At 41.4% G+C, this 17,881-nt stretch overlaps 1 protein-coding gene across 1 annotated transcript in view; it reads left to right on the plus strand.

The window, feature by feature from the left end:
• cdh23 (cadherin-related 23) overlaps positions 1–17,881 on the plus strand; it is a 255,286-nt gene that overhangs the window by 119,149 nt on the left and 118,256 nt on the right. Inside the window, exons 10-12 of the mRNA XM_079559815.1 lie at positions 6,717–6,829; positions 9,628–9,816; positions 17,282–17,431. Coding sequence (XP_079415941.1) covers positions 6,717–6,829; positions 9,628–9,816; positions 17,282–17,431 — 452 coding nt within the window. The remainder of the gene's footprint in view (positions 1–6,716; positions 6,830–9,627; positions 9,817–17,281; positions 17,432–17,881) is intronic.

The following is a 17,881-nucleotide window of genomic DNA, read 5'->3' on the forward strand; positions in this document are numbered from 1 at the left end:
GGGCCAGTGAGATAGGCCCTTTTTGTTGCTCTCTCATATCTGGAATACTCTTCTAAAGAAGTCAGACTGCAGAGAATGCAATGATCCTACCTAGAAAGGTTGCAGGAATTGAGCAACTGAAACATGTGGAGGTATCTAAACAAGCTAATAATATGTTTAAACCAAATTAATCTCATTAGCCAATTTATTTTACCACTGAGAAATGTGCAGTGTCTCCAAAATTTTTAAACCAGACTCCAGCAAACAGAGGCTCAGTGAAAGTGGTCTGGACTTTGTGGAGGAGACTCATTGTTTTTCCAGTAACAGCGTAAAAAGAGAGCACTCCTGCACTGTGGTCCAGGTAAACTCCGATTCTGGATGAAACTGGGCCAGAGGCCTTAGTTGCAACAGCATTAAAACAAAATGAGTAACCATCTGTTTTACACAATAAGGCCCAGGATTTACCATTGTTTCCAAATCCACAGTCAATTCGAGGTGCTTCAATCTTGTCATTGTTGTATGTTACTGCTATATGCACCCCAAACTGTCCACTCCACTCTACTTCCCAGTAACAGCGGCCTGTCAAACTCTCTGTGTTTATCACCTCAAGCCGATTAATAAATCTGTCTGGATGATCAGGATAACTCTGCTTTTCCTCTGTAACTGTAGCTCTGCTGTTTCCATCAGACAGAAACAGATTTTTGTGTGCTGTGTTTGGGTCCAGTCTGATGTCACATGCATATCCAATGAAGTCCTCTCTGGTGATTGGCTCTGGTTCATACATACTAAATTCTCTTAGCATGGGCTGGAGTTTGTCTTTGAGTGCTATCACAGCTCTGGTCAGGTAGTCATAGTCCCTTCTTGGTCTGGCCTGGACCCTGGACTCTGTCTTTTCATTGTCTGTGGACAGCGATGGACAGAGCAGGATAAACTGGTTGTGATCTGGTGTGCGTGACAGTGTGTCCAGTTCAGCGATGCTCCTCTTTAGATCAGCGATGTCCCCCTGTAGTTGATCCTGACGTTTTTGGACTTGTCTCAGTTGGAACTGCTCCTCAGACCTGATCTGCAGCTCCACTTCAGAGCGTCTTTTCTCCAACAGAAGGATCATCTCTCTGAATCTATCCCCACATTGCTGCGCTGCTGTCTGGGCAGAGCGGCTGATGTCCTTGGCCTCCTGTTGTAGCCTCTCCTGCTCCATCTCTTTGTCCTGGAGATTCTGTTGCAGTAGAGTGTTCTTGGTCTCCAGCTGTGTCTGCCTCTGATCCCTTTCTACTGCACAGGGTACTGTGTCATGGCCCTTATGTTGGTCCATGCAGCAGATCACACACAAGAGTTGCTGGTCTGTGCGGCAAAACAACTTCTTCACCTCATTGTGCTCAGAGCAGAGGTTCTCCTGGAGTTTGTCAGAGGGCTCCACCAGTTGGTGTCTCTGCAGTACTGCAACATCACGATGAGGCTGGAGGTGGGTCTCACAGTAAGACACCAGACATTGCAGACAGGAATTGACGGCCTTTAGCTTTCTCCCAGTGCACACATCACAGCTCACATCTCCAGGACCAGCAAAGCAGTGCTCAGCGGGGGGCGCTATGAGCCCTATTGTCTTCAGCTCCTCCACTAGATTGGCTAACACTGTGTTTTTGACTAGAACAGGCCTGGGAGTGAAGCTCTCTCTGCATTGAGGACAGCTGTATCTCACCTCTCTGTTCCAGTTGGTGTCAATACATTCCATGCAGTAGCTGTGTCCACAGTGAAGAGTCACCGGATCCTTCAGTATTTCCAAACAGATTGGACAGGTTAAGGCTTCCTGACTCAAAGCTCTCTGCGCCATCTCTCCGCTCTGTGGGAATGACTGTGTTAGCTTCACTTTTACAAACATGAAACCTAAGTCTGGTGTGGGAGGAGTCACACAAGAAGGAAGAACCAAGGCTGAGTCATAAGATTTACACTCTCACCCTGCTATAAATGAGCTGTTTGTGGAAGGCGTTGTCATGCATCAGGTGTTATTGTGTCGGGGACTTTGTTCGTCACATGTCAGAGATTTGATAGTGTCTGACTACTTTTAACCCTCCTCAGAGTAACAGAAGCCATGGGCAAACTAATAGGTGGAATTTACTTACTATTATTAAGTTTTTAAGTTCAACAATTTGACAGTGAGAAAGGTGGCAAGAATTTATAGGAAAACAAAACTTTTACCAATGATCATAGGCACAAAGTTCATTGTTGTCAACGTCAAACTTTATTCAAATTGCTGCTTTGAAAAGTAAAACCATTTCTGTATTAATGACACTTGCCCTCCATACATTCCATAATTCTGGAATATTCAACCAGGTGCAACTATAGTAAGTAATACACATATATGATTCTTCCTACGTGTCTTTCGGCTTCAGCTGTAATTTAGTCCTCTGTTTGTGTGAGCTGGGACCTGTGTGTGTCTTTTAATTGAATGATTTGAGCTGAACTTGACTCTTCTTGGCCTTCATTCAGTCCTGTCAGCTGCTCTGTTTGCTCAGGGCAGAGTAAATGGCGGCGATAAGATTCACATGTATGAACTGTTCCTGTCTGGAGATTGTGCAGGGCCTGTGCAGGTCTCAGAAAACACGTGCGGCCGTCCCAGAGAATCACAATGAAGAGCTGCAGGTATTCAGGCTTATGAATGAGAAGAGTTTATCTGATGAATCTGAGTGAATGGCTTTCCCTGGACACAGCATTGGAAAGACCACTATGGACAGTAGAGCAAATCTACACTTACAGAAAACTCTTCTAACTTTCACCCACTTATAGCAACCATATGTGAGGTTGACTTTTGTATTTGCAAAGCTATTTTTTTGCTAATGATTCAGTATTTTAGATCCTGACCCAAGTAGTTGTTGAATCATATTCAGTGGGCTGCTTTCATTAGCCAAAAAATACTGGAGAAAGGTTGATGTCAATTGATGTTTTGACAGTTCATGTTATGAGCAATGCTTCATTAACATAAACAGAAGTCTAAATACTGATTTTCATGCTGTATGATGTATACATTATAAACACAAAGCTTTTATTATGGACTTTAGTGGAGGTCGGATGAAGATGAGTCCTAAAGTTACACCACTTTTCTTCTTTTTTCATCAAATGAACCTTTGAGAAATGTCATACTTAAACAAGAAAAGACAAACATTTGCTTCTAAGATAATCTAAAGTTTGGGTAAGTTTGTTTTATCAGTAAGGGTTTTGTGTCAAGTAATAGTTTTAAATTATAATATCTCCAGCAATCTTGCGCTTTGTTCAGATAAATGAAGTATTTTTAAAAAGGACCGTCCTCTTTTTCTCCACACTGTAATTTGTTGATGTCTTTTATGCAAGCTTCATTTAGCAGCCAGCAGCTCTGGATAAAACACAGAGAACAGAGACGCACGATGTTTCCTGAGAGAGGATAATTCACGAATAAAGAGTGAAATTAATATTATAAGCCCCGGACATAAGTGTCTCTTGGTCTAATGCTGTATTTTAACCTGTGTAATTGAAGCGAAGGCAGAACACAAGGCTTTTGAACCTGCTAATGAGCGCAGTGCAATGGTATCATTTGAAATGCACGGCTTTGAAGGAGATCATTGACTGTAGTAAAGTTAATGGGATTCACCAGTGCATGTAAAGAGAGCGGCGAGCTAACTCAGGTGTGGTTAAAAAGCTATTTATGATAAAGACAATGGTATTCGCGCTCGGGGATTAATTTAATCTAACAGTCAAGTGAAGTCTGCTGTATACCGCGCTGTTTAATATATTTGAAAAGCATAGGGTACAAATCCTATTCCAGAATTTCCTTTTTTTGCTGTATATTGTTGTATGTATTTATATTATCAGGTTATTCCACTAGTTTAAAAGGTCAAACCCTACTATATTTAAAGGTATCAAATATATTTGATAAACTGCTATTAACCTCTTAACCGAGCACATTTTCTCCAGTTCAGCTTTACCCAAATCTCAAAGCTTCTTGACTATAGGCCAGTGTAACGCCTCATTTGAAAACTACAAAATGTACCTAAATTGATCTTTTTCCTCATGTTGTTGCCGTGTTGCTGTCATTTTTTTGGCCATTTTCTTGTTATGTCTTCGCCACATTTTTGGTCACTTTTTCATCCCTTTTTTGACGCTTTTTGCTACGTTTTTGTCGCTCTTCATTTGCATTTTTGTCACTTTTTCTTCACATTTTTGTTCCTTTTTTTCGCTTTTTTGTTGCTTTTCCTTCACATTTTTGGCACGTTTTTGTCTCCTTTTTTTTTGCATTTTTGGCACTTTTTCTTCTTCAATTTCTCACTTCACATTGTGCTGTGTTTTCTATTTTGAGCCTTTTTTCAAGAAGCTTTTTGATTTGGGTAAAGCTGGAGAATCTGTGATCGGTTCAGGCGGGGGTGAAGAGGCTAAAAGTCATGCATGCTACAGAAACATGTGGGAGCTAAATCGTGTTCGAAAATATTTTTGAAACCATTTGATTGTGATGTTTTCTGCAATATTTGAGCATTATTTGTGCTACCGAGTCAACTTTCCCCTATGCTCCCAATCAGCCAGTGACAGGTTTCATGGAGGGAGACTGTCCCTGTTGTGAATCCATGTGCAATTGATTGGTTTGGCCTGTCACCGTTAGCCATGCAGTTAATTGGCCATTATCCAGAATGTACCCCACTTTACATTCTAAGTAGCTGGGACATGCTCTTGCCCCAATAACACACAAGGATAAGTGAAAATAAATACGTCCTATCCACATTTTCCATTTTGACGTCACCTTTCAGAGATTGCGGTAAATCATCTGCACAATCTTCAAAACAGAATCAAGGGAGACAGATAGGACTTAAAAGGAACCGAGGTTATCATAAAACCCAGGTTTAGAACAACTACAAAGGAAAGGCGAATTTCAATTATGGAACATTCTTGATGGTAAAATTAAAAGCAATGTGTAACGTGCATGCTGTATGTTAAAAAAGAAGGAGTTTTTTATTTCTTGATTAAGGACAGATGTTGTAAGTTATTGCCTCTTTCATGATAGTTTTCTAGATTCATTTCAAATACAATTGTACTATTGCTTTTTGTCACATTGATTGGAGGAAATAAGGCGAACAAATTAAATGCTTCTTGTCTACCTGGTGTCCTTCCCGTTTCAAGTATTTTAGAGTCTTTTTGGGCTTGGAACTGGTACAAGATTCACATTGGCTTATGTCCATTAAAACTAGGTCAAGGTCAAGTATATTCATAAAGCACATTTGAAGCACCAATCGCTGACCAAATTGCTGAAGTGCAACAAATTACAAAATACACAATGAAATTACAATCAAAGATATAAACATTTGTAAAAACAAGAAACACCCAACAATCCTGGTCAGCTTGTGTTAAAGGAATAGGTCACCGTTTTTACATACCGAGATATGTTCTTAACTTTGCTTAGACGAGTTGATGTGTACCTGTCTGGTCTTTTTGCATGTGCTCAGTCACGCAAAAAGACGTTATTAGCATTTAGCATCTCTTCCTCTCCTCTATGGGGCCAAACGGGGGTGAAGTTAGAAGCTACCAAGCTCTTCCACGTTTTCTTTATTTAAATACGTGAGTAGTTACATGATCCAAGTATAATTACACAAAATTAAACATGTCGATTTTTTAAGCGGATAAGAAGGGGAACGATATTGTGAGGCGTAATAACACCTTAGGAGCTCTTCGACGTCCGCGCAGTAATATCTTAGAAAATCGTCACGTCAAAGACCATGCGTAAAGACCAGAAAGGTATGCATCAACTCGTCTAAGCTCAGCTAAGAACGTACCTCAGTATGGAAAAACAGTGGCCTATTCCTTTAAACGTCTGTACAAACAAATGGGTCTTCAAAAGAGATATGAAATTATCTCTAAATAATGTTACAAGACTGTGCTGTTTCACTCTCAAGAGAAGACTGTTCCAAAGTCTGGGCACTACAACGGCAAAAGCTCAGTCACCCCTAGTTTTCATCGACAATCTCAGGACATCTAGCATCATTTGATATGTTGTAGTTAGCTGTATTTTTGGACACCTTAGCATTGTTTTGTTGTGTTGCATTCAGTCTTTAAATCGTGTATGTGCTGAGTTACCTGGACTAGTCCTCTGCTGGCACAGGGGGGAGCGAAGCAGCTGTCAGCTTCTAGCAAGAAATGAGCGCTCAAGTGATCAGCATGGACTTAATAAACATGGAGCAGCATAAGCATTGTGAGCTCTTGAGAAGGATATATGCATTATTACGAAAACTGTCAGGTATGTTTTTTCATGAGGAAACAGCCTCATAACAGTGTCAAAAGCTCATGGATAGGCACGTTCTACACTGTATCGCATAGCCTCTTTGTGCTCATACTGTACTGACAGAACTTGATTTGTTTGAACCAACAATGACCTTGCATATTCAGCGAGAAACGTTGAAGGAAATAGTGTTAACTGACAGAGAAATAGCAGCTCTGGAAGGAAGGCTTGTCAGTGACAGATAAAACAACTGCGGAGGGGTTGGTGGAGGTGGTGGGTCAGCCCAAGGCACGAGTTCAGTGAGGCTAGAGACAGGGCATAGAAAACTCTATCAATATTACATGGAATCTAGACATCCACATAGCTCCACACACCTGACTCTGCCTTTCTCCGCTCCACTCTGCATCCTTGGGCTGATGTTGAATTATCCACAATACCAATGTTGCTTGTCCCTTTGACGTTTGTGCTTTCTGTCTTCTGTCTCTTTTCTCTCGGTTCATCCATGCAGGGAACACCAACCATGTTTTCGCCCTGGACTTCCTCAGCGGCGACCTGACAGTGAACGGACAGCTGGACAGAGAAAACCCACTGTATTCGGCCGGATTCACTCTCACTGTGGAGGTGAGGAGATGCCGCATAACTGCTGTGCTCACAAAGGGAATAAGCTAAAATGTATAAACATGGAATACACTACAGAGATTCAGCACAGGCTCAGCAGCTCGTCTCACACCCAGACAGGGTCCGAGAGTCTGGAAAGGTGAAACAGTGGTTTTAATTGTTGCAAGCTGGTGCAAGGTGCCATATAGTCTAATCATTTTGATGGCTTGTTTTGTTTTATTTTACTATATTTTTGCATATTTCCACATGGACTGCACTATTAAATGCAACAACTTAAAGTGTATTCGGGTGCAAACTAGAGCAGTGAAATTCAGCCCCCCAGCGTGTACCCTCGAGCTTCCAGGATGAATCTGAGAAATATGGTTGCACAATTCATAGATCAAACACCAGGTGAAAACCTCCCAAAATACTGAAATCTTAGCAATTTCTTAAAAATGTGCTGCGGGAAACCCAGACGCTCAGTTATGTCTACATTGGGAGTAGTCAATGTCCAATCTATAGCAACCCTCCAAGTGTATATCCTTTAGCACTCCTGCTATATGGAGAGATATGGAGAAATGTATATGTCATAACATTTACCGAAAAGCTCCAATTTAACCGTCCTTCTATTTGATATCCAAGTCGGCCTTCTCTCTGTGGGGCATCACGGTTCTGTATACAATAAATAGTTCTTATAGCATTGATATATGACATGATGAAAGCCCGTAGAACTCACCTGTCGCTGCTCTAATAGACCATTTTGAAAAGGGCGTTCTTGTTTGTGATTCAGTGACATGGCGTTGGAACAATCACAGATCAGTCCTGGAGGAGGCTGCACCACACAGACAGAGCAGATAAAAGAGGAGGATTTACTGTTCCTCTGCTCAGGGTGCATCAGGTGCTCTTCTGGGCTCTATCTGTCCCACTGCTTTTTAGCATGTCAGTCCTGGCCTCCCGGCCCCCACCCCCCTTCACAAAGCCCTGTCCACTCAGCCGCTGTATTTCTGTTCATCTTTTCTTTTTTTTCCCTCTCCCCAAACTATTGTACACACTGTAGTCCCTACAGGGTGTGAGAGGGTGCGTGAAATGGATTTCCAAGTGCTACTCAAAGTGGAAAGATGTGCGATCAAAGACTTTTTTTTTAGTGTTAGGCCAGTGGGGTACACTGGGGATTTTGATGGTACGCCAAGTATGAAGTATATAAAGCCTCAACTGATCGTTTTTGTTTTCAAACCCAAGTTTCAAATTCTTCAAAATCAAAATGTGAAACAAATGAAAAGCAGATTTTCTAGATTTTCCCAACCCAGAGCTCGTGGAAACAAGTTAAAGGAACAGGCCGCCATTTTTACATACTGAGATATATTCTTGCCTGGGCTTAGACGAGTTGATGCGTACCTGTCGGGCCTTTGTGCAAAGTCTCAGTCACGCAAAACTAGCATTAGCATTTGGCCTCTCCCAATGTATTCCTATAGCTCCAAATGGGGGTGAAGTTGGAAGCTATCACACTCTTCCACGGGCACGCACAAAGACCAGACAGGCACTCATCAACTCGTCTAAGCTCAGGTAAGAACATATCTCAGTATGGAAGAACGGTGGCCTGTTCCTTTAAGAAGTTTGTCATAACTTTCAGGTAGAACAATTTTAATCCCTCACAACTAACCAACCAATAGAACATCAGTGCTACTTCCGGCTGTGCTTTTTCTAAAAATATGATGTGTATACGCTGTCTCTTTTTATTTTTATTCAACACATTTCGGTAAGGGGGAAAAAAGTAACTGTTCTCATAGGCATAGTATATGTCAGTTAGTTGATGAAACTTTCTGAGACTCTTTTTCTCCTTTTGCTTAATTAATATTACTCTGTTTAGGTGCGAACTGTGCCACTCCCATTCAAAATGAAATCTTATCACTGTAAATACAATTATGCTTAACGTATTTTTTGTTTTATTGGCAATACGCTGCAGAATAAGGACCTTTTTAAACCACTGCGTCTTGTTTGTATTTACTCCCCCCTCATGCAGACTTTTTGGGAATTGGGGTTTGTACTTAGCTTTAATTATGCCTCATAAAAACACATCCCTGTTATGAAAGCCCGACTGTGTTTACTGCAAACTGGAGCTGATAACATATTCTGACCTCATTTTAATTGAAATCGATAATTGCAAAGCAGAAAAGTGGAATAAGTGAAAGTGCTGAAAAACGAAAAATGGCGCCCAAAATGTATTTATAAGATATAGATTTTCTCCTGCGTTTTGTCTCCCCTCTCGCAGCCCGTGCTTTCTTAGGTGCTGCTACGCTATTGATTGTGGTTTGCTATCGTAATACAACTAATTTCTCAACTTCAGGCGGCTTAGAAGATGGCATGGAGTGTGTGAAGGTGGAGGTCAAATGATTCAGCGATGACGGGACAAGAGAAGCTAAAGTGCCTTGATTATTACCTAGTCTGTGTTGTTTCGGCCTATTATTTTATATAGGCAATGACAGACTTCTATCAATAAAAGCCTCCCATTCCTATCCTCTCAACTATTTTCGTCACATCTTCAACCCTTAGACAGAAGCTGAAAAGTCTATGTAATTGTCTCTTTCTTCTAAATCTGATTGTGTGAAGGGTGGGTGTGGATAGAGGTGTCCGAACCCTTTCTCTGCCCCGTATTTGAGAGCATTTTTGTGATTGCCTTGAGTCCCTGCACCTTTTGATCCAATAAATGAACAGCTGTAAATACCGGGCAGAGATTACTTGGTGACCGGCTCCACTGCGAAATGACATTTTCAGAGCAATCAAATGCATTTCTTGCCTTTTGTCTGTTTCTGTGCCCCCTGTAGGCCACGGAGATGAAGGACGACCGCACGCTGTCGGACGCCTCGGTCCGGACCACCTTCACCGTGCTGCTCATCGACGAGAACGACAACGCCCCTAAGTTCAACAGCTCGGAGTACAGGGTCACCATCACAGAGCTGGCCCAAGTGGGGTTCGCCCTGCCCCTCTTCATTCAGGCTGAAGACAAGGATGAGGTGTGTTTTTGACATGTGACAATTTTACAGTCATGTGTTGGAAAAGTTGACGAGGAGAAGTATATGTTTACAGGAGATACTGTACGAGGTAATCTAAAGTGCCCATCAAAGCAAAGGCAAAAATCTCCATAGTGTGGACAGGTGTGAACAACAACAGCTGGTGCGGCAATAATTAATAATAATGCATTAGTCTCTAATGTTTTTCTAAACAATAATTAGTACATTATTCATTTAATTTTCATGTCTCTTCAGGGGTCCTCTTCGGAACTTTTAATATGCTTAATGCTGCATCTGCTTAAGCTCTCAGTCATACAGTAGTTTTCTGTTGTAGAAAAGGTTTTCAAAAGCAGTTGTCTGTTCTGGGTCACAATTGACAATGTTTTACCTCCTCTGGGAGGCTCACTCACTTCTTCTGGTTCTTGTGATTTACAAAATCAGATTTATATCCCTCAACAGAGAAGTTAGACTTTCCATTCCATTCATGAGCGGTTACAGCTCGTGCTTCAGAACCTGAAGGGCCCGAGTTCGATCTCCAACCTGTTCTCTCCGTGTCATAGGCTAAGGCAGTGATTCCCAACCTTTTTTGTCTTGCAGACCCCTTGGACCTTTCAGTGGTAGTTGGCAGTTTATTTAGAAAGCAATCACTCAAAAGTGCAATTTTAAGTCAAAAGACTGTAAGTTCAAAATAAACTTACAATTCTCCCAAAACTACACATTTTACTGCAAAAATAGCTTTTCCTATTAAAATAATGTTCAGTTTCCCCTTTTTTTTTTTCCAATCTGACATAGTTCCAAATACCCCTTGCTAGATCCTCATATACCCCCGGTTGGGAAACACTGGGCTAATGCTAGTGCGGTTGGTGGTGGTAGGAGGGGCCGATTGGCCAATTGGCAGATTGGCAGCCTGGCTTCCATTAGTCTACCCGAGGGCAGCTGTGGCCACTAAGGTAGCTTACCACCGAGTATGGAATGAATGTAAATTGCCCTGTGTAAAGTGCTTTACAAATAAAGAACCCCATTCTGGCTCTCACCTCCAAACCGGCTCTAACCTCATTAACTGACGTAATTGCACTGCCCTGGGTGAGTAACTTTCATTCTAAATAAATGCAGTACAAATGGCTGCTTTTTGTAAACCTTTCGTATGTTCTCCTATGATCAAAACCTGCAAAGTAAATGCTAATTGGATATATGAATACGTTTTATAAGCATATTTAGAATGTATATTCTAATTTCTATTTTTCATATTTTCCAAAAACAGAAGCAAAACACAAACTTGACATATTCATTGTATTCTAGTAACATTCAAAAATGGAGAGCTAATTAAACTAAGTTTAGTGTGACCATCCAAGAAATTGTAGCAAACTGTGACCAATCCCGGGCGAGAGTTAAGTCTTTCTTGGTGTTGACATGCGCTAAATATCGTGAAAATCAACCATGCAAAGCGTTCCTAACTGTAAACAAACCTCTTAAGTGACGTGTTTGAGCTGAGAACACTATCAGTCTCCATAACCCCCCGTGAAGCATGAGTGTGTTAGTCCTGTCAGCATGTTCCACACTTTACAGCGCTTTAGTATGTCCGCCACTCCCCATTAGCCGTGTCTACCTCCCACCGAGACGCACACAACCGCGTCCCCTAACACACACTTCAGTCTGCGCTGCCTCTGCCGCTGTCGCCTTACCTTTCCCCGCACACGCCCGCCTCACGCACGTGGACTTGACTACAATTTAATTTGCTCTGGAAGAGATGGGATAGAGCATCAAATTATACCTAACGAGGAAAATCAATCACCCGGGGTGCAGATAAGCCGAAAGCTAGTCAACTCTGATTGATTCGGGCACAGCGGCCGCCAGGGTGAATTTGACAGATAACTGTGAGTCGAGTGCATTGAGAAAAAGGTAGAGGAGCCGGCAGTGCAGAGGAGAGCAGAGTTCCTCCGTAAAAAAAAAAAAGAAAAAAAGAATGTGGAAGTATCCTGCTACAGAGCGAAAGCACCAGCCTGAGTAATTGGTGGAGCAGAAAGTCCGGGAAAGACAAGGAAGCAGACCCAGTGAGAGAGAGATGGACTGAGAAACAGCTGCACTTATGAGAGTAGAAGGCAACGGTTTTCCAATTGAGAGGGGTGTAACTAATGCATGTGTGTGTGTGGGGGGGTATTGTATAATTTGGGTGGTCCGGTTAGAAAGAGGCTACACAAATGTCCATCTTATACCGAAAAGGCTCTTTGCATGGAGCTTTGCAGCTAAGTTAATGTGTGTATCTGTTTCCTGTCCCCATTCTCGACGCAAATCAAAAACAAGAAAACTAGAAACTAAGCTAAAAGTCTGAAGCATTTCTTATACAAATTACTTCACATCGTGTCAATATTTAAGCCTTTATGATGCATCAAATCAACGTCGGCCTTTAGTTTTAAGACTGAAACCTCAACATTTATAAACGCCAAGGTCTTCTTAGCATTTACGTGGAAACATGTTGTGTTTTGTCTGCCACGTTGTGCTTAAATACTCACCATTGCTATTTTGGCTTATGTTTATGTTTAGGTGTAAGGCTATTCCAACTTAGGTATAGCTGTAGCTTAGACATTACATTAATAGACTCCGCCTCCTCAGTCGTCCTCGTTTGCCATAATAACTACATTCGAGGGGGTGGTCATGGCGGATTTACAGACTCCTCCTCCCCTGCTGTGACGGTGCATGTTCCTAAAAAGGGCATAAGGGCGGGATCTTCACTGTAGTCTCGGCCCTCGTGGGGCACGTAGTTCGGTCATAGCCACACTCGCGCCATTAGCTCTAATGCTAACAGCCTGCCAATCAAAGTCCGGCGGTCATTAGTGTACGAGATTTCTATAATGTTTCTTACGAAAACCCGCCTGGTCCCTTTAATTGTAACTAACCCAGCGTCATCATTAGGCACCAGGCTTTACAGTTGTTTAGAATATGTCTGAAGTGCATCCATCCATCCATCTTCTTCCACTTTTCCGTTGCCGGGTCGTGGGGGCAGCTGTTGGAGCTGCCCAAATCACATTGCACCAGCCCCTTATGGCTCCTCCTGCAGGTGGTGGGTCCACAGAAGGACGGCCTCACGATTCAAACCGGGCCTGTTGGTCTCTCATAAGGGGCTTCTGAACTGCTCTTTGTCTGACCCGTCACCTAGGACCTGTTTGCCATGGGAGACCCTACCAGGGGCACGAAGCTCCCTGAAGTGCAAGGCTTACGAATGGAAAACTAGCTTGTTTTGCCGCCCACATATGGAGGTACTGCAGCAATGTCGGCCCCTAGTGGCGTGATCTTAAAGCAGTGCAACCAGCAGCCATTGACACAGACACTGGAGGCAAGGTGGGGGTTTAGGTGTCTTGCCCAAAGGTGCAACAACAGTATGCACTGGGAGCTGGGATCAAACAAAACCATGTTATTTTATTAAATTAAAACAATTCTAAATAATAGCATTTGAGGTGGAGTAAACGCAGCATGATCCTAGCAGCATCAGTACTAGTAGTAGATAATACTTATTAGTTGTAATAGAGTTTTGAAACAGTGGTTAAATTCAGACCAGAGCTGCACATACACAATAATGCTTACAGTTGTAAAGCACTTTTTATATACTTACATGTGATTTGTTGAATGAGTCTGTCCTACTATAATCCTCCTATGGTTGTGAATTAGCAGATTAATAACACCTAAAATAATGCATCTGGTTTGTCCAATGCTATTACGTCCATATAAAATAAATGAATGGAAATAGGATGAATAAATTAAATAGTCGCCATAATTGCAGTCGGAGTTGTAGCAATAGTGATACATTTTAAAACATGAGAACCACAAATAGAAGCTGAATTTTCATCCTCAGGCGATCATTTTGTAACCCTTCTAATATGACTTTTCTGTCGCCAGTGGACTGCATTTGTTTTCCCCAAAATAAAATATGAGCTCTCTTTTGTTTTGGCTCCGTTGTATTGCTTGTTTTGATCCCTTAAACCTGCATGTCAGAGCTGATATACACAATCATTCACACTCTGCTACACTGGTGCCGTAATCTCGCCTCTCCAAGTGTAAGGGATTATAGGCAGACATTTCATTTCTTACAATATGACACAAGTGGTTGTTACCTCTCTCTCTCTTGTCACTTCCCTCGTATTTGCTTCGGCACCGCGGGCATCCATAAAACTTTTCGCCGGAGGAGCTTGTCACTAAACTTTTGTGGCAGCTCGCGTCTGACAGGGTGCTTTTATTGGGGGCTTCTAAAGGCAGTGGCAAATGGACGGGCAATTACGTTTATGGGCAGTTTGAGGTGACATCCCTGCATATTGGATGGTCTTTTAAATAGGAGTCATCAGCCGCAATGGTTTTTCTCCAAGAGATGAAAACAAAAACAAGGGGCTATTTGGACCGGCAGCATAATGCCGATCGACCGCCGCGTCCGTCTTCCTTTTGCCTGTCTCGCCGCACGTGTGGTGGTCCAGCCCTGAGCAGGTTTTACACACTCTGGGAGAGACACAGGTGCGCTTATAGTGTACTGCCATACTTAAAGCTCATGAATGCGTAATGAATGCCCACGTTGTACCAGCAAATTACTATCAAAGGATGTGACAGGGCAGTCTAAACAATCATTTAAGTCTTTATTGAAAAATGTTTGGACACTTTGAGGATATAAATAGTTATCACTGCAAGGCAAGTTTATTTGAAGAGCACTGTCCTATTTTAAGTGCGTACAAACAGCAATATGACCCAAATTGCAAAAAAGCAGCAAACACATGGCCTAGTCAACATGTTTCGACCACCAGGTCTTCTTTAGGGCCTTTTTTCCACATTTAACCTGTTAACTGCCACCGTAGGGTTAGGATTTACAATTATTTATAACCAAATCTCAAAGCGTATTGACTGGAGAGCTTACAGCCTACAAGCCTGTGTGACACCCCCAATTCAAAGCCAAGACCTTCTAGTTTCTAAAAATATGTGTGAGATCTGTATGAGTGAAACACAACAGTACATTTGCCGTCCTTAACTAACCCTAACCCTTGCCCCCTTATCAGGGGGGGCGGCAGGCAACAGGTTAAAGTGCTTTACAGAACAAGAATATATTCAAATTTTAAAACAGAAATAGTCATTAAAAATTATATTAAAAGTGAAGAGTGCAAATAAAATATTTCAATTACGAACTCCACACAGAGTATAGGCCTGTCCCTAGGGCTGGATGATATTGACAAAAATGAATATCACAATATTTTTTGGGACTTTCTCGGTAACGATGATGACATCAGAAATAGGCAAAATGTACTGGCAGACATCTTTGTTGCTCAAAAATTCATTTGCTTGAACAAATGAAAGAAGAAGAAAAACACTGACACTTGATATTAGAGATATGCTCGATATTGTAAATGTGCATATCTTCCGAACTGTTTTTTTTATTGTCTTGTAGAGCATATATTGCCCACCTTCACCTGTCCCACATATTCAGAAAGACCGTTACAGATTCTAGCTGCATAAAACTGAGTTATAGAGAGACACAAGCAGTGCTGTTTTAAAGTCTAATCTTTGAGCTCAGGCTGCAGGTGCAGAGACTTCAGCACTGGACTTATATGGTCATATTTCCTGGTTCCAGTCTGGACTTTGCTGCTGCCATACAGCTCATTCAGTGATGAAAGCAGGCCATTACAGCAGTATTAACCTGCTGGAGAAAATGCATGGATCACTTATGATACAATATTAAATTCAAATTTGCACATACGCATTTTATTAATGTAAAACTCGCATATTGAAACAAAAAACTGGACTCGGACAACTTTATGTAATTTAACATACCTCAGGCTAAATCTTCACATACACACTTTCTTATACAATTGTGTGGGACTTTATCAGCAACAATTGGCAAAAGCAGTGGTTGTCAGTCAGCTTTACAGCCTGTCCAGACCCACCCAAAATGTCCCAATGACAATTGTGGCATGTTTTTAAAACACATTAAAGAAAATAAATCCCCAAAACCCCACATCTGTATTGGGGAGATAGTCACGGCTGTCACCGAAGATCAAATCATCCCCTCGTATCATAAACTGAAAACAAAGCATGTGTTCTTCTGTCTTCAGTGGATTTTGGCTAATCCTACAAGTCCAACATACTCTAATACTCTAATATACTGGTATTGTAGACACGAGGAATAACTAGTGAATATTTGGGTGCTTACATTTGTCCAAAAATGGTAGGATTTAGATTAGACCATACCCATTTCATTAGAACACAGTGAACACAATTATTTAAGATATAACAAAAATACCTTTTTTTTACTGTTTTGCCATGTTCATTGTTTTTCTTAATGATTGGAAATGTGCATAGAACATGACATAAGAAGGGGTTAGCCAATCACAAATATGCAGTGCGATAATATTGTACATATGGGCCATGGGCGAGTCTCAGTTCTCGGACTTTATTTTTATTGTTAAACCTTTTATTTTAATTTACTGGTGTGTTTGATGGGTATTGTCCCCGTCAAGTAATAATTATAAAAACGTACAAACCTGTCAAATACACTTTTACACAGTCCTACAGAGTTGGACGTTAATGTGAACAGAATAAAATCATAATCATAAATCATAAAATCAAATTGTTTAAAAAAAAATAACTGGAGGTCATTGCGAGAATTAGTATTATGCTTTTCAAACATAATACCATGTCCAATCTTCAAACAATTATTTTTTAAGACTTTATGCTTTTTGAGTATTTTTGTAAGTATTTTTCCAAAGCGGTCTGTTCTCATATTTACCCGGGTGCCAATTATTTCTTGCAGGCGCAGAGCTGTATATGTAATGGTAAAGGTCACAGTGCACAACATGTGATGATATGATAAGGCCTTTTTACACAGCTTTATTAAGGCACATGTTCTGTACTGGGGAGCAGAGGAAGTGGTGCAGGAAGATGCTCCGGTATAAGAAACACATTTACACAGAGCAGATAAGACAAGAATACAGCAAAGAGCGCGCAGATTGTGAGGCCTCATACTGCACCAACAGACGCTACAATAACCAATACTGTGAGCCAACCTGTGCTTTATCTCCTGACTTTACATTATACATATTTTTACACAGCTGTACTACATAAAGTCCATTGTGATTGCAGGCTTTTCACATCCAAATGTATAGAGAATAACCTTGATCTGCAGGAGAGCAAAACATCTTTTCAACTTCAACAGAACAAATACTGCAAATTTATAAAACACCAAATTATAATATTGTGATATAGGGTTCGACCGATTTCGGTTGATCAATACCGATATGACGGGGATTGGAAAGGCTTATACCTATACAGGCCCACATGATCAGTGATCCATACATCTTTAATGGAAGTTTACGAAAGTAGGCTATAGGTTTTGCATATTCTTTTAGTCTTACAAAAGAAATAGTGATTCTAGAGAGAGAGAGATTATATCCATGCTGCCTGTCTTGTTTTTAAGGAGTCTGTGTGATCTGTCTTTGTGCAGGGAGTGAACAGCATGTTCCAGGTGTTTCTGACAGGGAACAATTCCGAGTACTTCACCATCTCGCCCACAGCGGTGCAGGGGCGGGCCGACATCCGCATGAGGGTGGCCAAACCGCTCGACTACGAGACCATCCGCAGCTTCCGCTTCTCAGTGAGTCAAACTATCACCACACACAGGTTTATCCGCAGCCGGCACCTTCAGTACTGGACAGTGGCTTTACAACTGACCCAGCGTAATTATTGGTATTATATAGTGGATTCATATAGGACTCGGTTTGTTATTTATTCATCTTATTTTATATAAAATGTGTGAATATCATTGTAACTCACCTTCTTAATGTTATTATATGCCTAGCTGTAAGTCAAAAGAGAGCATTTGGCATACAATTATATTATTATTTTTCCACACACAAACTGCTGTCATACCTAAAAGTTTTCCTTCATCTTGTAGTAATTGATGTTTGAAGTCTTTCTTCAAACAAACTATAGTAAAATGTGTCCTCAGGAGGGAGCTCATATTGGGGGAAATCTAACTGTGTCAAGATCAAGCGGAAGTTATTTGATCTTTCATGTAATGAGGAAAGCCCCGCTGAGATCAAGA

Source organism: Gobius niger (assembly GCF_951799975.1).
Source record: "Gobius niger genome assembly, chromosome: 7".
Lineage (NCBI taxonomy): Eukaryota > Metazoa > Chordata > Actinopteri > Gobiiformes > Gobiidae > Gobius > Gobius niger.